Here is a 24017-nt window from a genome sequence, read left to right as displayed (position 1 = left end):
CCACATGACTATAGAACAACTGTTAGTTACAGTGGATATTTTTTGCAGTGTAGCTTGAAAAACGAGTTCCTGGAGCCCCACTTGGTGATGCGCAAAATACGCAAGCGATGTAGCGGATGAAGAAGCGTAAAAGTGTGCCAAATTACGATTTTCGTCTGATGAGAAAGCGTCATGTGTGTTTAGTTACAGGAACGTGACGCCAAATGAGAAACCCCATCTGACAGCTTCCACGCTGTTGCACGAGAAAGTTTTGTTTTTCTTTTCTTGGGCTGAGAAAAAAAAATCTCCAACTTATCAAACACCGCAAAAAAAAAACCAACCTAAAAATGCATGGAGCTGCACAGTAAGCAATGCATCACCGCAGAAGATCCATGCGCAGTAATACAAGGAGACCCTCAGAACAAAGTTATAGTCCGAGAACCACAAGCCACCAGAAGCGTCCTGCTGAGTTTTCACTGGATCCATCCGCTGGAGTGCGCAGGCAGCCCCCTCCTTGCTGAGTTTGCAGTAACGGCGAAACGCCTCTTTGGTGCTGACTGGGTCATATGACCCTCAGAGAAAACCACAGATCCTCAAAAAATTCCTCCAAAAGAGAAAAAGACAACCTCAGAGTTCAAATTAGTAAAGGCTCATTTCACAAAACCAGTTAATAAGGGCCTCTTATGTCTGACAGGAGATTATTTGAACTTTAAAGACTATCCACTGCTCATATTTTGTTTTAAAATTACATCGATTCTCCAAAGGTAGACCTGAGATTAAATTTTAAAGATTAAAGGAGCACATCATCAGCAAGCCTATATCTGCAAGAAACTAATGGCTTTGGTAAGAAAAACTATTAAGCACCTAAAAACAGTTGGGTGTGTCTTCTGTAGCTCACCAAAGTCTGGGAAAATAACCCTGGTGATGTTGTCTGGGTTATCGCCACTGGAGGAGGAAAAGTTTGCATTGAAAACTGAGGGGACGGGTACTTTTAAAGATGAGGGGGTTTATGAGGCACAGAGGGTAAAATAAAAGATCCTGTTTAGTTCAATTGGAAGTCGGGTATCAATGGTCCATCCAACTTTATGGAAGTGTGATGGTAAATCTGCAAATTTCCAGTTTACAGCTTCCTGTCCTACCGCTAACCGCTAAGTGTTTCGGTGAGTCAGAGCTGAGATTTACTCTGCAAAAACACAACAAAGCTGACTATGAGGGGGGAAATCTGGCCTCTGTAAATGGAGAACATCCATGATGTGTCTCACAACAAAGGCAGCAACAAGCAGACAGACAGTTTATAGAAATCTAACACAGGGAGTGAAAAACTGTTGACTGAATGTAGCTCTGACTGTAACATGGAAATATGGTTATAATACAACATGGAAAGACAATTTACATCATCGTTAAATCACAATAACCCTCATTTTCTTAATAAGCTGTCAGGTTTTTCTTGCAGGCAATCAGTCATAACATACGTTCTGGAGAGAAGTACGCACTTTGGTACTAATCATAAGAGAAAAGAGCAGCAGGGTGCAGCAGATGAGCTGATGAGTCATGAACTAATATTTAGTTTGGTTTGAATGGAGCAGATCTTTCAAGGATATTCCTATTTTTCTTTATTAAATGACATCCAAAGTTACATACATATTACCTTAATGTCATTTGGGTCAATACTTCACAAGAGAAATAATATTTTAAATCAACCCTACACAAAAGTAGGCAAAATAAAGCAGCCATTTCAAACTGACAGGGTGGCATCTTTATTCAATGTATTGTTGACAATATAGCAAGTTATGTTAGTTAAAATATCGGTTGTGTTGGGAGAGAATTTGGGACAATCAACATATACATACGAGTAAAACAGCAACAACATAAAGAAAAAAAAAAGGTATTCACAAACACTTTTTCATCCTTTACACATGAGGCATTCACACACACTCTCACACACACACACACACACACACACACACACACACACTCACTCACACAGAAGCTTATAGCTTGGCAGTCACAAAAAACAGTCACACTGCCAAATCAGTCAAGCAGTTTTGGATAATCTTCTGTTGGTACAAAATCAGACGTTCTGACAAAAATAACAATAATATTATCTAGTATGGTCGTCTCCCTAACCTGCCCTCTCTGCTTTCAGTTAAACTACTGTAGTTGTTGTATGTACACGTGAGAAGGCAGTATGGCCGCATTGTTCGTAAATAAGGATATTTACTGCAATATTTCTGGCATTTTTTTCTCCTTTGTCATACAAAATAATATTTCTCTGAGGTAAGAACCGAGACAGTATCAAAATAGTAAAATCAAAGTTTTACTAAAATGCACCCCATAATTGGAAAAAAAAAAAGAAAAGGACAACTGTGTTGTTACACAGGATCATTTGGATAACAAATGACTTGACAAATAACAGTTGTGACAAGTGCAAAAACAGAAGGAAAAGAAAGAAAACAGTGCGACATGTTTCAGCATGTGACGAGCTGTGCTGTTTACCAGCTTGTTGGTGTTTGAGCAGGTTGGTCTGAGCCAGGAGCGGGAGATGGGAGTCAGTGACATTACAGGTTTCTTCAAGGTCTTTGCTAAAAATCGCGGAAAACTAGAACTAGCAGGGTCAGCGTCCACGGGGAGGGTGAACAGCTCCAGTGAAGCTGCTCAGGGTCAAACACTGAGACTGCAGTCTCAAAACGTGTGAAGCTGTGAATGTGAAGTGGCTGAGTGTCTGATAAAAGCGTACAGGAAGAGAGTAAACTATTACCTGGAGTCTGACTGTCAAGGTGATTCACCCAGTGGTTGTTGGGATATTTCAGTCTGATGATATGCGGTTCTATACAGGTGGAGTTTCTATATTTTGCCAGGTGGGAGGATCACGGTGCCCACTGCCCACCAACACTTTGCCTCTTTGTTTCCTGTGATGTCACCAGCTCGCAGCTCGCCTGAAAACCCTCCCAGCTCTGCAACAGAGAAATCCCTTCACTCTGAAAGGGCCAACTCAGCAATGTGACCGCAAACGGGAGCGACACTCCACCGAGATAATTAACTCCAAAGGGCATTATCAGCAAGATCCCATTCGTACCCGGGCAATGGATCCAAATGAGAGTACAATGTGCCATCACTGGACAAATCAAACTCTTCCAGAAGCAGCGCTGTTAAAGTTTCCCTGCTTTTCACAAGTTAAGGCAGTGACACCAAGGACAACGTTTTGCTGATTTGCAACTGGGAACCACCAACTGCCAAAGCATGGCGGTTCATTACTGTAAGTTATTTCTCATCCCGAGTCTGCCCCCCTGGTTACTTTACATTGGCTGCAGGAAAGACACACTCACTATTGTGTCACCACCTGTTCGTCACAATGCTGCGTGTCCTTTCAGAATAAAAGGCCGTCAAAGTAAAAGGAAGAGTGATCTCTACCCCCCCACCCCCACCCCCCCTCTCGATCAACAAGTACATTTGCATAAAGGAATACTACAAAATCCTTTAGGGGAAGAAAATGTCAGTACACACACACACACGCACACACACACACACACACACACACATGCACATACACACATCAGAGCCAACACTTAACATACATTTCTGTCCAGGAGCCACATATGTAATCTTTCATGAACACATACTTCGATCATCTTCATGTGAAGACAGTTCCTGTGATGTATTTTTTTTTTTACATCCACTCTTGGTCTTACACAGCAAAGACTGGTTTCAAGAGCGTTCACCATCATGAAGACCCAATTCGAAATGTTTCACTCAAATCTAATCTGGTCACTTTAGCTTTGTAAAGATTTGGGCCTCTTTGGGTCTCTGACAATACTGGGATTATTGATGGTAAATTAGCTTTTCAGAAATTTCTCATTTTTTATTTTCACAAATGGCAAAACAACATAATTCAATGTTTACACATATGTAAACAAGCCAATCTGAAATCCAAAAACCCTTTGGGATTTGGCTAAATCCTCCCTCCATGGCCAGAATCTGTGATTTTGTAGCATGGTCAGACAGCGGATTGAGCCTTCATGGTGTGAATGCTCTGAGGGCGACATACAGTAATGGCGAGTAGATGATCATTTATATACCTTCAGAGATGCACCAATAACATTTTATTTGGCGGAATAAGAGTACAAAATGTTCAGGTAGTACTTGGTAGAGGCCTTTTATAATTCAGGCCATAACTACTGATTAAAAGCAAGTAAAATGGGAATAATTAATTACTCCATCACCCATAATCAAAGTGTTCATGATATTCTGTTTCCAAGCAGAAGCAATAAATTAGATGCTGTACGTCAATGTTATTGGTGCACCGTTATATACCATAATCATTTTCTTCCTTCACATAAAAGACGAAGCTAAGTAGACGTTTTTTTTTTCTAAACAGTTCTGTACACGATACACGGGGCATGGTTGTTGGTGTGGGTGTGGTTTCATATTTCTGTCGTGATCTTATTCACTTGGGGAGCTCATTCAAAAACCTACAATCATCTGATTTGCAATACGTTTAGCTTATCGACACGCTGACGTTCAATTTGGGGGCAGTGGCACGTGGAAGTGAACGCACGGTTTGTAGTAGCAACTTCTCTCCCTCTACACATCTGTCATTCCTGCCGCTTACTGTGCCTCTCGCTCATTTTGTCTCTTTTTACCCATTACACTCATTGGGGTGTCCACCGTTCAGAGGTGTGTGACTTTCCGAATTCCCCACTCCTTTGGAGAACCAACAGCAGTGTTTTGGAACTGAAGGTTCCAGTGAATTTTAAGGGACTACTCTGGTTTTTAGTAACATTTTGGGAGGGGGTTCTCAGGCTTTGGGAGGGGAATCTATTAGCAGTGCACGCTACCTCCATATTCTGAGGTGACGTCAGAGGCCAAAAGGTGACGGGCTGAGGGTGGGTGGGGGTTTGTTTTGGGGTTTAGTGCGGAGGGTGGGGGGTTCAGTAGTGCTGCGCTCAGTGCAGCAACTCTTGAAGCTCACTCTCTTTGAGCTTAGCATTGTCTCTGACCTCGTCGAATGTGTACGTCTTCACAATCTTCCCGTTCTGAAAGACTGTGTGCAACAGGTCCTGGAGGCAGAAAGGCAAGTCGGAGGGAGGGTAAGTAAAAACAAATAGAATATGTAACATAGAAACAAGAGGCAGATAAGTGAAATCAATTTGATTGAATAAATGTGTCTGGGTGCTATTTTGGGCATTGAACTCACCACTCCATACTCCTCCAGGTCACCCTTGCCCTCCTCCAGGGTGACAAAGTCTCCACTCTGTGTCCGGTGCAGAGACAGGCGACCTTTCTTTGACCTCTTGTTGGGGTCCGCCACTGGGTCCTTGAACACATTGACCTTTTCCCACCACACAGAAACGCAATATATATTTAAATTGAAACGGACTTTCAAATCATGGTCAATCGCCAAAACGTTTAAGCCAAGTTCTGTACTTATTCATCTATGGTCATCAATATGCTGTCTTTGTTAAAAGTAAAAACAACCAGACCAGTTTATGGTGCTGGACAAGAACATGTAATGTTCAACCCCACTCACTACATTTCTCTCAAGGTTAATATCAAAACTGTATTAAATGTAAATAAATTATATACAAATAAATAATAATAAATATATCAATGAATACCAAAATGGTCGGTGAAACACAATAACTTCATTCAAATATGCCAGTGCTCACCCCGAGTCCGTTAGTGACCACATAGCTGCATTTGAAGGAGCAGTTGAGCAGATCTCTGGTCAGTTTCTGCAGCAAAGCACCACCAGACCCGAAGGCAATGTTTTCAATGGACCACCTGTGTTGCTTCATACCCTCCACTATCTGTGGAAAAAACACACACAATCAAAAACTTTGCAAAAATTTAAACCTTTAACACCTGGTGAAAGTCACAACATGATGTTAGGGTGACTTAGTGTCTCCTACAGTAATACAGTGTGTCAATAAAACATATATGCACCTCTTGCAGTGTGTTGATATCGACTCCGTCTCCTTGTATGACTCTGATGTAAGGAGGGAGAACCTTAAAACCTTTAGAGTTCTCCACGGGAATGAACTTCTTACCCAGGATCTCCAAAACCTGACAGAAATAAAAGAGAAGAAGAGGAAGGTGGTGGAGACGGAGGAAGGTTAGTGTCCTGGCTGGTCTGAAGATCCCAGCTGAAAAGAGAGCTGTGCACATGTCCGCACCTTCAGAACTGTGTCGAGTGGGTTTCCTGAGTCTGGTCGGACAACCAGCGGGGCGTCTGCACTGCGCTTCTCTATCAGCCCCCGTAGGTCCTCTCCCCAGATCTTCTCGCAGGCGTTGTAGATGTCGTAGCTGTCGCTGACTATGGATACGGGAACACTGGGAAACTGCTTGATGATGTGCTCAAAAGCATCTTTTTCATGGTCCTTCCCCCAAGCTGTAATGGTACTGCAGAGAGAACAGCAGAGAAGTTATCACTTTAAGTCCTACAATTATTATAATAACTCTTCCTGTATGGTCGATCCAAACTATAACTTATCAAGTAGTACTGTTGAGGTTGAAACCCTGGAGTGCACTGCCCTCTTCTGGACGATCTGTGGCCTTATTTGATGAATGTCTTTTGGCTCTTCCTCTCTTTTTTGTAGAAACATTTTTCCCATTAAATGGAAACAGAGCTTCAATAACAAGAAACTGGTTAGGTGGTGAAAAACAAAAGTTAAAAAAAGGGAGGTGAAAAAAGGTAAAGTAAGTAAAAACCCTGCAAGTAGCAAGAACTTTAGATGGGCATCTGTTTAAATGAAAGACTATAAAAGCAAAAGAGAAACTGAACTGGAGGAGAAGCACATTAAAGTAAAAAACACTGTCACAAAATAAAAAGAGGAAGATTCATCAACTGATAAAGCCACAGATCACCCAGAAGAGGGCAGTGCACTCCAGGGTTTAGCCTGAGATGAAACCAGTCCTTAACCACATGTATTTTCTTACCAAATGTCTTACTGTTAAAAAGCAAAACCGAAACATATGCTGGCAAGGGTTTAATCTTCTTCGCATCTACAAGGTGATCCTGTCCACACACCAATACAATGAACCCAGTTTCTTTGGAACCACTATCTACCAAGCAAATATTGCGAAATCTGTTCAATGAACACTCAGGAAACCCACGCTTCTTGGCACTTTATCAAGATTTTAGAAAAAAGAGATATTAGTCAACACAAAAGACTTGTGTTAAATTGTACTTCTGGTTCAGCGAGTTTCTTTACAGTGCAGTTCAGACCATTACTAGTCTATGAAACTAGTATTATTTTATTATATTCTACATTTCTGGACACCTATTGGGTCAAATATTTTACTTTTCTTCACAGGGCATCTCCGTTACATTCAAAGTGTACAGTAAACATTGGAGGACACTTAAAGTTTTGCACAGCAGAGCTCTGAAGGTGACAGACCTGTGCTCTAATAACACCCACCCATCCCTTTCCATGTACGTCAAAATCAAAGTGGAATTTCACTGTGACTCCTCCCACTGAGGTAGAAACCAAACAGATTTTAGGAGGGGGCCATTACATAACTGTTACTATGACAACTACTGCCACCATCCCACAATGCACTGGTGCGGTGGAGCAGCAGTAACTGCCCTGGTGGCAAGGAAGAAGCGACTGTGTGCGTGAGAGTGAAACAGAGAGGGAGAACGTGTGTGTGTGTGTGAGCAGGATAAATGGATCAGTGCCATAAAATAACACCAGGGACATGTGAGGGACATGTGCATCAGGGCAGCAGCCAATCAAAACCCTCAAATCTATCAGCCAATCACAGCCCCATTCACAAACTGAGATAGATGAACCAGATAATTGGTGTGAGGGTGACCAAGCTCTAATAGGGGAAGCACACTAACACAAACCTTAGACAAATGATGAGTAAATTCTCTCTCTGGTTGATGAATTCCCTCCATCAACCGTTTTGGCACACAACCAACTGTTACTTTGAAACAAGTATTCTGTTTTGAAAATCAATTTGGCTTGTGGGTGAAAAAGTTTGCTCCCAGTCCTGGCTCCTGGCCAAAACGTGGAACTATCTCACCAGAGGCAGCGCTGGAGATGAATAAAGCCGCGATGCGCCTACTGTGCCCCTGCACTTTCTGGGAATATGTGAATACGTCTCTTATGCTGATAATTAACTTTGTGTACAGGAATGTAGCAGCCTCCGGGGGCTAAATCTTATGCTTAAAAGTTTCTGCCAACCTTGCACATCCCTTGAAATGAGTGTTTAGCACGTTGGCAGACACCCATCATAACTTAGTGGTATCATATTACAGGTGTAATAATTTAAAGTGGGTGGTGAACTACTGCCCTACATCACAACAGAAACGGTGGCACTGAACCCTCCGGAAAAACCAGGAAATACTCCATCCTGGCTCCGAACCGGAACAAAGCTTCAATTAGGAACATTAGGTAAATAAAATATTAAGAAAGTTTATACTGTACATGCATGTGTGTGTGTGTGTACCTGTGCTCTGCAGCAGGCACTGAGAAGCCTGGAACAGGGTCCTTGGTGCCGTAGTACTTCTTAATGACGCCGATGCCGGCGACCGTGTCTGTGCCCTTGAAGTTGACCAGATGGGCGGAGGCTCCAATGCCCGCAGTCTGCAAATAGGAGGGAGATGAGTTATGGGAGACAAAGAGAAAGATATCCAGTTATAAAGCAAATTTCTATTTTGTTGCAGTTTTTTTAATTTACAGCAATTGCTGTATCTCTCTTACATTGCAAGGAATCAAAATCCCCCCAAAAACCTTATTTTCTATCACATCTTCAATGATTAATAAAAAAAAAGAGTGAACATTTGGGTCCTTTCTCAAGACCTTTTTCATTTTACATCTTATTTCTAAAGCCTGATAAAGTAGACTGACCAAGGATTGTTTCAAACATCAAGTTTTTTTTTGAGAAAACAATCCCACAGTGCACTTGCTATTTTTTCCAATGCTCGCTGTCATAACGCAGTGTAATGGTTGAAAGCTCCAGGGAAAGCTTAACACTAAGAGGCCCTTGAGTTTGAATTATTTTGCCAAACCACAATTTCAAAAATGCTAAAAGGTGTTATGACTGAAATCTGAAAGACAGTCGATAGATCTACCTCCATGACAATGGAGCAAAATCCTCCCACTGATGACCGTTTGATACTGTTGAAAGCTCACGCAAAAGCTAATAAAGGGGCCTTGACTTCGAGTTGGTTTTTCAGGCATACAACTCCACTTCTACATCATGTACTGTATTGTGTGTAGTTTAGTGTAAGTGTAGCAACGTATTCAGTACCTCTTGGGAGGAGACGCCTCTGTAGCCAAAGTCATGTAGCTTATACTCCAGACCCTCCAAGTTCCCAGAAGTCTCCAGGAGGTACTTGGCAAGGATCTTCTTCTGCTCTCTGGAGTTGGTTGCCACGGTGATGGGGTACCAGATCTGAACCAGAATGGTCTGATGAAGGGAGGACGGAAAGTTCAGGTCAGTCCAGTTCACTCCAGTTCACTCCAGTTCAGTTCACTCCAGTTCAGTTCAGTTCAGCCCAGTCCAGTTCACTGGATATTCATTGCTATTTCAGGGTGTCAGAACGTTTCATTCTTGTCATTTTCAACCTGCATCTATGATAAAAAATATTTCTTAGACATAAAACAAAAAATAATGGGTATCTACGCAAAGTAGCAGCAAAAGTTTTTTTTCCAGCACTGATCAGACCAGTGAATGTATGATCCAACCATTCTGCTTTCCCAGTGTTCAACTGGTACTAAAACCCTAAACTAACAGGCTCAGGGGGATCAAAGAGGGCTGCTTATTCACACAAGACAAGCTGTGGGAAAAAGACATTCCTCGATGCCTCATGTCAACTCTGGACTAGAGTCACCGATTTCAATATGAAAACAAGAAGCTTATCTGTACTCACCACCACCGGAGAACTTTAATGAATACACAATTTCTACCATCATAAGCATACAGTGTGTGTGTGTGTGTGTGTGTGTGAAGATCTGTGTTTAATATTCAGTAGAGATTCATTTTTATAACATTTTCAAAATTTATTTTGTCAAAGTATGTTGAATTCTAATAATTTAATCACCACCACACTGTTCCTTTCAGTTCCTAGACAGCACTACAACACTGATACAATAACACACTGTGTTTAAAGCATTTCACAACTTAAATGAAGCTTCGTGTGTGTGTGTGTGTGTGTGTGTGTGTGTGTGTGTGTGTGTGTGTATGTGTGTGTGTGTGTGTGTATGTAACAGGGAAGACGGCTAAGTACGTGTGTCAAACCTCATTAGGAGCAGACAAAGAGAACGAGCACGACTTCTTTGAACTTCTAAACACCAGGACTGCATCTGCAACTATCTTCCCTCCTCCACAGTGATTTGAGAGAGATTATTAGGGAAGAAGAAATCTAATCTCTGTGAACTTCCAATCTTGATTCCCCACTTGAGTTTACCTCCTAATACTACGCAGTGTGCCTTTTCACCCTATAACCCTGAGTAGAGTCACATGCCTCCACAGACTAATCATAATCTAAACCATAATATGGTCTCATGTGACTGCCAGAGCAAGGCTGATGTCCACACACACACACACACACATACACACACTCTCACACAGGTCATGTGCCCTTTGCCTTATCTGCATGTTGACCTTTTCATGGGCAATCTATATTTAACATTTACCATGAAATGTAACACTAGATTGAATGCAGACAAACCCGTTCTGTGGAGTACATGCATGTCTGCTGTAATTTGTTCCAGTTTCTATATCTGTTTATTTTTCCTGACATAAAATTAAAAAATCTAAACATGCATTTAGTTCAATCAATACTGTCTCACAACAAAGATGATTGTGACATTCATGAGAGATAAATACAGTATGTCATCATAGTGTGACAGTTTGTAATGGGTAATGTCTCTAATGGGGTGGCAGCACGGAGGAAAAAAAACATTCCTCGAGAGGAATGTTTGCGCACACACTCGCACACAAACACGTGCCAACATAACTCCTCGGTCAACGTCCCAGAACAAAATGGAGGGAGATAAGGAGTGAAATAGTGCGATGAGGAGGAGGAAGATGGGGCGAACAGAGAGCCAAAAGAGCAAGGAAGACATAAAAAAGACAGAGAGAGTGGCGAAGAGGAGAAAATGACAGGCGGTGAAAGAAGAACGGACAGGAAGAGTGAAGGGGAGAACAAGTCAAGGTCACCGGGCTGCACGCTATGGCTAATTTTACATCAGCCATGAAGAATGACTCGGTGTGTGTGTGTGTGTGTGTGTGTGTGTGTGTGTACATGTGTTTATATCAGCTGTAGAGATGGACTAAGTGGGTGTATGCTGGTGTGTTTATGTGTGGTGTATCCAAATTTATCTGGACAGTGTTGTCTGTGTGTGTGTGTGTGTGTGTGTGTGTCTGTGTGTTGTGACTATGCTCTTGGCTGTGGGTGACCTATGTCAAAGCACTCCTCTCTTTCAATGGCGTATTTGTCCTTAGAGATGAGTGTAAGTGCATCAAATTACAGATCCTAATGCAGTCAACATTCAGGAAACACTGAGCTTGCGAAACCTTGTGAGATACTTTACCAAAAAAAAGAGACTTATAAACAATCAAAGCTACACTGTAATTACATTAAAATGTGTCTGCAAGACTTTCACAAATTTGTACATGTGTCAAAAGCTTTCATTTTGCAGCACTACATAGAAACAAAGGATGCATGTTGTTTTTCTTTGATCTGTGGAAGAAGTCGAACATGATCTTTGTGAATGGGTCCGATGTCGAGGAAGAAAGGGCATGAGTCAAGGGGAGCGGTTAGAGAGAGGGAGAGACAGACCGAAGATATCGCTCATGAGTTAAATGAATTTCGTTCTGCCGAGTCACTGCGGACAGTCCGTTCATGCAGCATTAAGTTCATGAGATCTTTCTCGTCTCAGGGAGGAGTCACACAGTGCATTAGTTCTACGTAATAAATGTAGCGCCGTGGAGGCTGCATGAAACACCAAACTGTCTGCTTCAAATGGCAGCAATCCATTTTACTTCTGCTGTAATTTTTGACACAAAAAACACAAATGTAATGCTGCATATGATGATTAAAGGAGTAGTTTGACAATTGGGGAACTGCTTATATACTGCAGTGGGTTCCATTAGGACACTGATCCAAGTGTAGACATTTATGAAAACAACAGATTACTGGCAGTTGGTGGCGGATTGCCAAGAAATAGTTGGCAAATAAAACCGTGTAAAACAAAATTTACCTTTGGACAGAAGCTACATGTTCCACTGTCCAGTCAGTCTAAGCTAACAGAAGCGATATCAATCTTCTTCTTATCCAACTCCCAGCAAAAAAGCAAGTGAGCTTATTTTCCGAAATGTCAAACAGTTCATCCAGATTGCTGCCCACGAACATGATTAATAGTTCCTATTTTGGTGTTTTTGTTGGGAATATCACGACAGTAGTATAACAGGAGAACAATCCCAGTCATGCTTTTAACTACAACAAAGCAGCTACTGTATTTCTAAAAGACAGAAGGCTTGGAACTAAATCCTTTACAGGCGAACCTAATGGCCCTTACTCTCTACACAGTCTTAAATTCAAATGCGAAGTGGATAGCGTTGACAAACAGTCTCTGAATAACTTCAAAAATGTGGGACGCCTCAGGAAACTTCAAGACTTCAATTATTCTGTCAACTACAAAAACACATTACAAGAATCTATCTACCACCTGACTCACGGCTCCTGTACTTTTCAGCCAACCTGTATGAATGACTTTGCTGCAGTTACAGCACATCTCGGAGCAGTGATTAAGCAATAAGCCATGACAGGACTGTAATTCAGTGAGCTTTAGGGGGAGATAAGAGGTGTCATCAGGCATGCTGCCAGGCTAAATAGTTTATGGCTTTTATAATACTGTTAACTCTCTACTGCAATTCAAAGGGCATAAATGTTGCTAATATATTTGTCCTTAATCAATAATCAAATAAAACTAACCGTTAAATCTTGATGAAATGCCTACCAATGTCGTTTTCATAGCAATACGATGCCATGTTAAAATTTTAACTGTTATGAGGGCGTGGGGGTGAGACATTTAAAATGGATTTTAACTTGACGAAGCTAATCCAGAGTTTAAGACTGATACCATGGGGGTATTTAGTATTGCACCTCCATAAAGTTATATGACTCACAACAGACAGATATGCTGACTGTTAGTCCCTAGTATAGATCCGCCTCAGAAAACACTGAATCCTACATTTGCTATTATGCTACCGACAGCATTTTTTAGTTAGACCCTCCCTGTGTGACATGCTCTAGTTCAACAATACACTTGTGTCACGCCAGCACCCACAGGAACCGACCGGCAATCCGTTCTAGTCCTAGAGTACAAACAAACTTACCTCCACCCAGTTTGTGAGCCAGTAGCATTCAGGGTCTGTGCTCTCCACTGTGAACAAAACGTTGCCTCGAGGAATGACACTCCCCTCTGGCACTGCCTTGATTTCAATAGGCAGGTGTCCGTTGTACTTCTGGAAACACAAACACACACACAGACAAATATCCGGCTCAGAATGCACCAGTTGCAGCTCGTACAGTGTGTCAGCATTTTCATCTTTATTGACACGACCTGAAAAAGGTGATGAAAGTGACGGATTTGGAGATCAGACATATGGTTCACACCTGAGTGCAATGTGGCAATTACACTAAAATTATGCACAATACAGAAGACAAAATCCCACATTTCACACCTAGTCTGAAAGAAATTTTCATCATTATCTTTAAGTAGCAGATCATAGTTCATACCGTGATACAAACCGCTACCAATACAGGCTGATTTACAAAAAAAAAGAAGACTGCCAGATTGAGAGCTAATTAATCAATGTGACAAGAGAGTATAAATGAGGGTTTCTCAACACTCCTCCTCACTCGAGAAAATGCTTTGTCAGTACAGAGTGTTGTGCTCTCTCCAAGGTGCTGAAACAGGACCTCAACCTCAATAACCAGAAACAGCGTGTCCACATTTCCGTGGATATTTAAACTGTGATTCATTTCTGATCGCTGAATCCGACTTGGATCTCAAGTGTTTTACTAGTGAAGCCTCCTCCGATGGAAAGCCACAGCACCAAATGCAGTTCTCATTGGTCTTATTGTAGCTTGCAGACTTTCATTACACATCAAGAAAATATTCTTTTTTTTTGTGGCTTTTAACCACGGAGCTGAAAATGTACACACTATTATTTATTTGTGGTTCCACTTTGCTACTGCAGAGTGTGAACCTTATGATGATTTTTTTTTTTATAATCAAGAGTTGCCACAAACAACCCAAACTCTAGAAACAAATTCAATCTGCAGGCTTGCTCTATGTACATTGTGTGTTCATCAGGAACGCACTGATGTGTATAGATGACTCATACAGACCTTTAGCCTCTCTGATAACAGAGACACAATGTTTCATGTCATTCATTTCAGCAGCCTCTTACCTCCAAAATGTAATTCCACCCCTTTTCATTGAAAACATCATCCTGGAAGTGTTCTCTGTATACCTCCTTCGCTTCCTGGATCTTCTCTGGGGTTACTACCTTTCCTGGAGAGGAGGAGGAGGAGGAGGAGGAGGATGAAGAGGGAAATGATGGGCGGAGGGGAAGGGAGAAGAAAGCACAAGCATAAGAAGGTACACAAACAGATGCAGAAGAAATGCACACTGATAATGAGAAGGCACTGGAATGCTCCTCTACTGTCCCATGCGGTAATTTAATTATGAGCATCCTGCAGACGCTAACAAGGCGCCTTTGTCCAAACACACACCAGCCACTTCCTTATCTCATTTCAAGTTGCGGGACCATAGAAACTGTCATGCACAACAACAGGGAAAGGGAAATATGTAGAAATGCAGGACAATGCCCTCATATTTCAAGTTGCACAGTGTGTGTGCGTAGTTCAGTGACTTCCTCCACGGGTGCCATGGAAACAACAAATTGATAAAAAAAATTCCAGGAAGCCACTGACTCAAGTAAAAAGGAAATACTGCAGCACATCACCCCCTGTAAAAACAAAAACACAAATTCTGACTGCAAAAAGTTTTTACAGATCTTAAAGATCTTAAAAAACAAGACATACAGCCTTCAGGCTGCTGGTTCCCAGCCTTTGTGCTAAGCTAAGCTAACCCGCAGCTGGTTCAGCTTCGTATTTACAGACATTGACATATTTACAGATTCCAGATACAGACGTGTACAGATATGATACATGACAATTTTACAAAAATCCTTTATCCAAAGTGCAATCAATGTCTTCAATTCAGCAGGTGACTGATGAGACCTCAGCCAGACATTGATATGAACTACTTTTTAAATGTGTAATTTGACTTGTCTATGTGCTTTTATTAACGGTCTACTTGCTTTTCATGCTTTTGTTGCTTGTGCCTGGTGAATAAATATCTATTCTATTCTGTCAAATTACTCCCTTTAACGAAAGACCATGGAGTTAAAACTGAAGTTAGAGAAGATTAAGACTTACTCTGTAACTCAGTCTATAAGAACAATGATGCAAACTTTTGGTTTATCAAGTTGGAGGATCAAGGATGCATCCCTAATAGTTGGCCTAATCATTGAGCTCTGAGGGACGCTCTGTGCTGGCAGCTGGCCTTTCTCCCTCAGACGGTGAAAGAGCAGCTGTGCTTTTGTCTTCTCTCCCTCTGTTATCCCTGGCTCTCAGTCTCCCCCACACCTCTGCTACCACACCATGAAATCCTCTTAAGAGACAGGAGGGAGATTCTTTCTTCCTTTCATTCTTTCTTTCTTTCACGTCCTTCTTTTTCTGGCTCTCTTGCTCTCTCTCATGCCCCTCCGGATCCCACTAACTAACCTAACCATCCACCTTTACAAACTTGAGTTAATTAGAGCATATTGTGCGTATCATACTTTGTCTTGTTTCTCACTTACTTTTTTCCTCTTAACCTGCTGGCTTTGTGTCATGCTTTGTACAGTCTAATCAATGCGAAACAACTTTTTTTTTTTTTAACTGGATAAAAAAGCTGTTGCTGGGGGCCACAATAGCTACCACCTGCCCTGCTGGAGTGTCCTTGAGCAATGACTGAATCTTGAGCAGCTCCACGCCTGCGTTTCTGCGGTTGACCCTGCGCTACTCTGACCTTGTCCAGGAGTGGGAAGAGCAGAAAGATAACATGCGCCCACAGGGACCAATAATGCATCACAAAAGGCTTTTGGTATGTGCCCTGATTGCAAACTGGAAAACAGTCGAACAGTGTATTGTGCAGCTCCCACAGAATGAGGGTGAAAACATTATGTGCATAAAGTAGTTGACTTAGATAATTTAAGGAAAAAAAAAACCTTCAAAGTCTGGGTTATGTAATACCGATATTGCCCTTATTTAATTTGTTAAGTTGACTGGAAACACATTTGTATTTACACAAACATCCTGGAGAATCATTAACAGAGTTGGTGGCTACATAGGGACAAACCTGCAAGCTGCAAAGTCATTCATTCTGGCAGTGTTCCCCACTGTGAGGCTCCTACTGAGGTGGAAGTGGGGACTTCAGTGTCATGCTCAAGGGCGCTTTTATTCAATTGACTACACAATACAAAAGACGAGCCCTTTGGAGCAGGAGAATTCAAATCTGAGTCAGGGCTTACCTTTTAGGTATTTGTGGAGGATGTACTGTAGGCCGTAGAAGACGGTTTTGTCGTATTTGACTTTTCTGCTCTTGGTGGGATCTGTCCTCTTCTCACGGCACTCGAAGTAGGAGTACACTTTACTCGTGTTGGGGGGATACTGTTTGTAATGTGTTACCTGCAGAGGCAGAGCACACATCGAGGGGATGAGACAAATTAGCATGGCATATGAGACCAATATCAATAAAATATGAATAGATGCACATAAACTAATGGCACACACACACACAATGACACTATGTGAAGTCGTATCAAGACCCTCATTTAAATGTATAAGGCTCAGACCAAGTGTAAAAGTGCTGGCAGGAGACGACTGCTTTTATGCCCCTAAAGCTGAACCTCACCAACAAACACACACATTTTAACTTCTGTCTAATGAGAAAATTCATAATCACGGTTCGTATTTACTGGACTGGTCTTTACTTCAGGGTATTAAAGGAAACAAACTCTCCATGTTCACCACGAGTCTCATTCATTAGCAGGTTAGGAGACTTAGAAGAGCATGTTTCATTCATGAGGTACAAACACTGCACCAAACGATGTGAACACAGACACACAAACACACACGCGCACGTACGCTCCCTGCAAGATTGAGCCTATTTCCTCAACATTTCCTGAAGGTTTCTGAGGAATTCAGAATGACTAAGGCTGAACTGTATATATGAGTTTTTGCATCATCTGGGTCTTGTGATATCTTAGCACTGCTACACAGGAGCAACTGGAAGTGCCAAGTACTCTGGAAGTTTCACAATGCGTGGTGTAAAATACTGGATAGTCCAGAGGAACTGGTGAAATCTCTTCGATAAATGTTGAACCACCCTTAACAGAGCAATTCTAACACAGCAATTCTTGTTTTAAAATGACAAGATGACATGGGGAAATGTTAGCTGTAAATTTAGTCTTCACAGCGTCTGACCAAACATTATGCTTTTGCTGAATGTTGGTGCTTTTGGAACACAGAGGCTACAATGTCACACTTTAAAGCAGCAAATTTTCATGCTGAGGCATGAGGGAGTTGGAGAATTCATTAGCTCGCTGCCAGCGGACACAGTCCAGAAAACGCACCGTTTAAGGAGTACCATTCTTGTGGTATTTTATCTGTGATGATAGCAAACATTCCAGTATAACAAAAAGACCCATCGATCAATCTATTGCGTAAAGTAGATAATACAGTACTAAAATGTCACAATCATGCCAAGGAATGTAAGATTTTTCTCTACAAACACACGTTCTTTATTATCCAGCTGCTCTATTATTACTTAGAAAATACCACTTTCAGTTTTGTGTGTGCTTCATAATCTAGTGTCAACTGACTGATACCAGAGACATAGTTGAAATCAAGACTGAGCAATCTAGTAAACCGTCCGAGACATGTCCAGGCATGTTTCGCACACACAGAAGGAATAAACTGCTTAAGAAGGAACATCTTGTAAAGATACACAGAAAGACGCACAAAAAGGAAAAGATACAGTGTCAGCCAGAGCCATCTGGCCAGCAATTAAATCCCAAATGAGTCCAGGGATTTCCACAGAGTACACTGGGGCATTTGAGAGGGCAATTTTCCACAAATTCGGTCGACAAGATGATGGTAACAACTAAATTCGACAGTTATTTTCAGACTGATCTGATTTAAAATCCATACAAAAATGTAGCTTAAAACGTTTATTGGCATTTTGCATTTACAGCCACAGGAGTCCAGAAATGTCAAGGGTTCACTCAGGGACACCCAGTAAACCTCAATAGTGACAGACTTTTCATCTGCCTTCAGGGAATACTGCAAAAAATACAAGACATTTCTCATTTTAAAAAGGCTAAATATAGATAATGGGCTTGTCCTTCCTTTGACAACAACCTTGGGAAACAACACATAAAGGTTACACTGGACCCACAGGTGTAATTACCTGTGAAAAGGGCTTAAAGGCTAGATCACAATCTAGAAATACCAGCATTATGTCTGAATGGGGAATGCAGCTCCTCATCCTCAGTTTATGAAGAGGAGAAGGGACGAGAAGGCATAAATGTCAATGAACTACTCAGTTTCTTTGACCCGGTCTCTGTCCTTTCCTCTGGGCTTTCGAGGACTCAAAATAGAGTCAAGACACACAACACGACACTAGGCCTGACCACGTGTGTGTACACACTCACTGACACACATGCCGATGTATACACACAAACACAATAACAGGCTGAACTCTTTATTTATCTATATTTATTATAAGGATATTATGCTACAGAATAGTATGATGACAACATGGACCATGAGTAATAACATGGAAATCTAGATCTAGTAATAAATCATAAATAGTCTTAGTGATATTCAGGTAAACTGAACATAATGAAATATATATACACACACACACATCGAAATTATCTATAAAAGTTTACAAAATTGAGGTAGTCTGAGTAATTTTCTGGCAAATAGTTTGTCATAGTAAAACACGAGAGAGCTCCCGCACATTGTCTTAATACATGTAATAAACTTTTACTGACAATCTTCAATAAAGCTTATTGCAAGTAACATGTAACTGTGTGAGAGCTGTCTCTTCTCTTGCCTTCCTGGTACACACCTGTCCACGAGAAACTGAGGGTGAGCCTTTTAGTCTCATTTTAAAACAGGCAGACTCTCTGTTCAGATAACGGGGGAAGGCGTTGTGTGGAGAGTAAAACGTTTGGACTCAAAGAACCCTAACGTGGCCCCCAGAAAGGACGATTCTCAGGTGCTGCGTCTTGTTCCCAACAGCATCTGAAGCTTGCGGCAGCTGCTACTGTGGAACACTGCCTGATGGGACCATCCCATTACCTAAATGTCACAGGTTCAACCCTCACTGTAGCCGTTCTGCTATCTGAAAGAGTTTTCCACAAAAATCCTAGACACCTTCTTACTAATTCACTGCAACTCTCTCTGGACTTAGGGGTCAGAGAAATGGTTACGTTAATGTGGTCACATGCCGACAAACTTGTGCTGTGGCATTGCTTTAAAAATGTGCCTGAACAATGACACAGTGTTCACCTCCACCCTATGGTATATTTAAATCTAACAGACTCTTCACGCCAACAATAAACTTGTGCATGTGTGTGTATGTTTCCAGACAATAGGCATGCTTGGCTTTGGGCTGAGCGTCTCTTTACAATCCAAACAGACAAAACACAAAAGCATTCAGGTGCAGCGTTCTCATGTTCTGTGAACAGGGCTGTGACGATATGATTCTTACTGCGCTATGATTATTGTGTCTTTATTTCATATCACACGCCATATGCACTCCTGTAACTTTCACCAGCAAAAGAAATGAACAAACACACATTCAAAGGTGACATGATGACGCCAAGAAGCTCGACCACACGGGAGGCCTCACATGACTGTGGTAGGGCGGGGTGATGTCTGCGGAATTGGCATGCGTCAATGTCCAGGACGAACCATCACAATGGAAGAAAGATATCATTATCTATCTAGAGGAGCTACTACAATAATCAAAATAAGCCCATCCTTCAATTTTACACTCCTTTATAGAAGTATGCATCAGTTCTAAGGTGCTAAACGTTTTGAGACATTGGCTTTTTACTGGCAAAACATTTTTTTATTTTCAGTAACAAGATTTTACTCAAACGAAAAATTTTGCCGCATTCGTAAAATTCGTTAAATCAGGATGTTACGATGGTAGAGGGCTCAGTCTACTATCCAAACCACAGATCGCGGTATTGGGGTTATTGTCACAGTCCTATCTGTGAACAAAGTGTTTGCCTCTGGCTCGTCTGTGACTCAGTCAAGTCTTTGCTTCCAATTACCCCTTCTGGCTTTACAAAGGTTATTACACATCCATTGCTCACAAATACGAGCCACATTCAGTGAAACAACAATGGAAACCCAAACACACGATAAACACAGATGCTGTTGTGACATTTGTGAATTCAGTATAGTACGAACTGTAATATTTCAGGTTGTCAGATCCTAAATGGCTGAGTGGTTGGCTTACAGTCTAGTGTACCTTTGTGTAACGCACGTGGCTGCTTAAAGAGACAGTGACAGTAACTTTAGCCTGGTATAACACCACAGTCGCACCTAGCCTGGCAAAGACACAACATGAAATTTGATCAGTGTCGGCCCAAATGTTTTGGGTTCACGCTCATTTAGGTGCCCTTTGCTGCTGAAAACACATTTTCTCAGCAATGTTCTGGTTTGTATTGGACACACTCACACCTGCTAGTCATCGCACCAGAGATACTAAACATTTGATTTGTTTGACCGAGGTTAGGTTAGCCATCTAGATTTACGTTCAGCTCATTTTCAAATGTAGTGATTCCCACTCTAAGCTACAATCCTAGTACCAAATGATTAAGACAACAAACTTGCAATCAAGTGTCTTCTTTCACCAAGAGATTTTTTTTTTTTTTTATTAAGCTCACACCTCCAGAAGGCGTCAAGAGTTATGCCCATTTTCCTTTTTTTTTTTTTTTTTTAACGCACTCCCCTTCACAACCGTTCAAGACAATATTGACTGTTGACCCAAAACAGTCAAGCAACCTTTCTTGTTACCATGAAATTTTTTCTACCCTGGACACAAAGTATAAATATATCTTAGATGGCACGAAAATAAAACCCAAATTAGTGGTTTCCAAGGCCTAGAAACCAAAAACTGTTACTGTACTGTGGAAAATAAATACAACACCCTGAAACTGAAGCCCATGAAACAAAACTAGTTTAAAACAACAAAACAATAACCACCATGCATTCCATTGCAGGATAAAGCACCTGTCTTACATGCTGATTTATAGCTCACATGACAAGCCTTTGGACCAAAAGCTCAGACGCTCTCACAGCCTGGCTGAGAACCAAAAAGAGTGCAATAGTAGAAGCAAGGTTCATTAAAACATACCTGCACATCACTCTGTAAGAGATATGATGCAGAAATAAAGCACGACTCTTTACCCTTTGCAACCCACTTTGGGCTTTCAATGCAATAAAACTCATGATGGTGTTTAAAATATATCTTATCTTAAACTTATCTGTTTCCACTGTCAGCGTTTTTCCTATATTATCGTGTGGAAGCGCCAATGTTTGTTCAAATGGATGTTACAGTGGATCAGTGTTTTAATGGAGCTTTATAGTCACATGCGGACTTGTCATGGTCCCAGCTGTAGTGCACATTTGTATTTTTCAGACACATTCTGTTGCCACACCATGCACACATTTTTCTGGTATTGTGTTACATTGTCAAAAGGTCATTGTTCATTCATGCAGAGGTGCGATCTCAGCCTGAACCTTTAATTTTTAGTCTTCGCTGCTCACAATTTGTCTTTCAATCACCTTTCCTTGCCTTCCTGTAATTTTTTGCACCTTCTGTCCCATCATCCTCATCGCTGAAAGCTGTCACATGACTGCTGTACATGGCAACTGGCCTGGCAACCATTGCTATGTGCTTGCATTCCTGCAAGTACATTTGTTCTCAGTTTATAATGTTAGCCAGATAGTTGCCGGTCTAAAGCTACTTAAGTGCTTCTCACTGTTACATTCGCAAGTCCATCAATGCTTAAAAGCCTGCAGACGACTGTTAAATATCGTTTTAAAAGGCCCCGAGCGTGTCAGTAATATGCATGATGTTGGACTCAGATAGCCTCGCTGTGTCACACTCGGGCTCTTTTGAACTTTCAGTTTTCATTTCCCGAAAGTGACGCATTGAACCTGTTAGTAGCTAGCATCGCGCTGGCTAGCATTTGGTCTTACTGTGCTCTTGAATGAGACTTCTCCCATGTGCAGCTCACCGGGCTATCCACACTGCACTTGCTAGCTAGTGGCTAATATTAGCTTCTTTTTTTCCCCCCTATCAATCTCCTCTGCCTCCCTTCTGCGCTCCCTGTGAGCTAGCAAGCTAGCTAATTCCGCTAGCTGGACACCACTGAGGTTAGCAAAGCCGGTGGGGAACTGGATCTCCTATAAATGTTAGCTAAAGGTTAGCTAGCTCAAAGAGGGATGCTTGCTTTGTGAATTTGCACTGCCCATCTCCTCCTCTTCCTCCAGCCCCCTTCGGCCTGCTGTGAACCGACGGACACCGGCCACAGAGAACAGTGTGATGGCCTTGGGACTGATGATGAAACCACCTTGACTTTATCAGTTTCCATCCACCAGCCGCTCCCCTCCACCCGCTCGCCCTCCGTCTGAAACCGCCTCGGGTAACTGTACCTTGTATGAATCGGTCGCTAGCATTATGTTGAAGTCGGCGTCTCTGTGCTCCATCTTTTCCCCCCTCGGTTGTAAGTCAGTCGCAGCTGTCAGTGTGTTGTGTTGCGCGCCGTGCTGCCGGTGGGGACTCCAGCCTGGTGGTGGAGCTGGGAAGAGGGGAAGGACGGGCGGAGGGACCGGGCGGGGGAAGGGGCGGGCGGACTGAACGTCATCAAGACCTCGGCGTCCCTCGGCTATGTTCGGTTGTACTCGGACGGCCAACCCGCTTTAGCCAAAGATTGTCAATATTTATGAAGATGACCCACTCCATTGTGAACAATATATTTAAAAATATATATATTCCTAACATTAAGAAACTGTACAGTAAAACTAAACTCTTCCTTATATGCCTAGTCCATTTGAATTTGAATTCTTATTGTTTAAAATTTCTTGTTTTTAGTATGTATATACAAACATAATTATCTACCCCCATCATCAATCACATATCTTTAATATGAATTGCAAATATTGTGTACATCATCCATCAAAATGAAAAATAAAAAACTATGTACAATGAGGCAGTGATCTTTTCTCTGCTCGACCTCTGAGGTTACAGCATCAGTCAGAAGGTCGTCGGTTCGATCCCCGGCTCCTGTGAGTCAGCATGTCCAAGTTTCCTCGGGGCAAGACGCTGAACCCCAACTTATAAAACAATAGTCTCCTCCAACTGAGATTCCTCGTGTATGAATGAATGACGTGTGAATGGGTGAATGAGGATGTGATGTGAAAGCGCTCTGAGTAGTCGAAATGGCCAGAAAGGAGCTGTACAAATACAGAGCATTTACCATGTAATCTTAGATTTGTGAATATAAAGTCTGAATTATGGGGCATTACATAGTATCTCAGTTTTCCTCAGTTATCTTCTCCATTTTGAAAATATCTATTATAATGCCCACCTATCAATTTAGAGTTTGGATCTCTCATGACCCTAATACATACAAGTGTAATAGTGCCAGGTAGCTGATAAACAAGGTTAAATCAGATATTTACAGTCAAGTGGAGTAAGAGTGGGAGCTCTTTCCTTCATTGGCCTCTCAGATGTGATGCGCAGACATGAGACACTCCCATGTGCAGTTCTCCAGCTCAGCAGAGGGGGGCAGTGTTGGTCATCAAGTGCTGTTACAATATCTGAAATTACACTAAAAGGCTCATTGGAGTGTACCTGTGTGTGTGTGTGTGTGTG

At 41.8% G+C, this 24017-nt stretch overlaps 1 protein-coding gene across 1 annotated transcript; it reads right to left on the bottom strand.

Annotated features, from left to right (window-relative positions):
* Positions 1-1712: 1712 nt before the first annotated feature.
* On the bottom strand, positions 1713-22935 carry nampt1 (nicotinamide phosphoribosyltransferase 1). The gene is made up of 11 exons (XM_070853625.1): positions 22796-22935; positions 16582-16738; positions 14413-14516; positions 13333-13461; positions 9238-9396; positions 8434-8570; positions 6153-6378; positions 5923-6042; positions 5646-5786; positions 5174-5308; positions 1713-5036 (listed from the first exon to the last, which is right to left on the bottom strand). The coding sequence occupies exons 1-11, from the start codon at positions 22847-22849 to the stop codon at positions 4923-4925; spliced, it is 1476 nt and encodes a 491-aa protein (XP_070709726.1). The 5' UTR covers positions 22850-22935; the 3' UTR covers positions 1713-4922.
* Between the last annotated feature and the right edge of the window lie 1082 nt (positions 22936-24017).

Source organism: Pempheris klunzingeri, chromosome 22 (assembly GCF_042242105.1).
Source record: "Pempheris klunzingeri isolate RE-2024b chromosome 22, fPemKlu1.hap1, whole genome shotgun sequence".
In the NCBI taxonomy this organism is placed as follows: domain Eukaryota; kingdom Metazoa; phylum Chordata; class Actinopteri; order Acropomatiformes; family Pempheridae; genus Pempheris; species Pempheris klunzingeri.
The sequence above is the reverse complement of the archived record's forward strand: the minus strand, read 5'-3'. Positions and strand labels throughout refer to the sequence as shown.

Bases quoted from the DNA above. Each gene is read 5' to 3' on its own strand.
- nampt1 (XM_070853625.1), bottom strand. From the start codon at position 22,849: ATGGAGCACAGAGACGCCGACTTCAACATAATGCTAGCGACCGATTCA. The intron at 6,043-6,152 runs GTGCGGACATGT...TATTTCTGTCAG, and splicing joins CACTCGACACAGTTCTGAAG to GTTTTGGAGATCCTGGGTAA. The intron at 5,787-5,922 runs GTGCATATATGT...TTTTTTCCACAG, and splicing joins ATATCAACACACTGCAAGAG to ATAGTGGAGGGTATGAAGCA.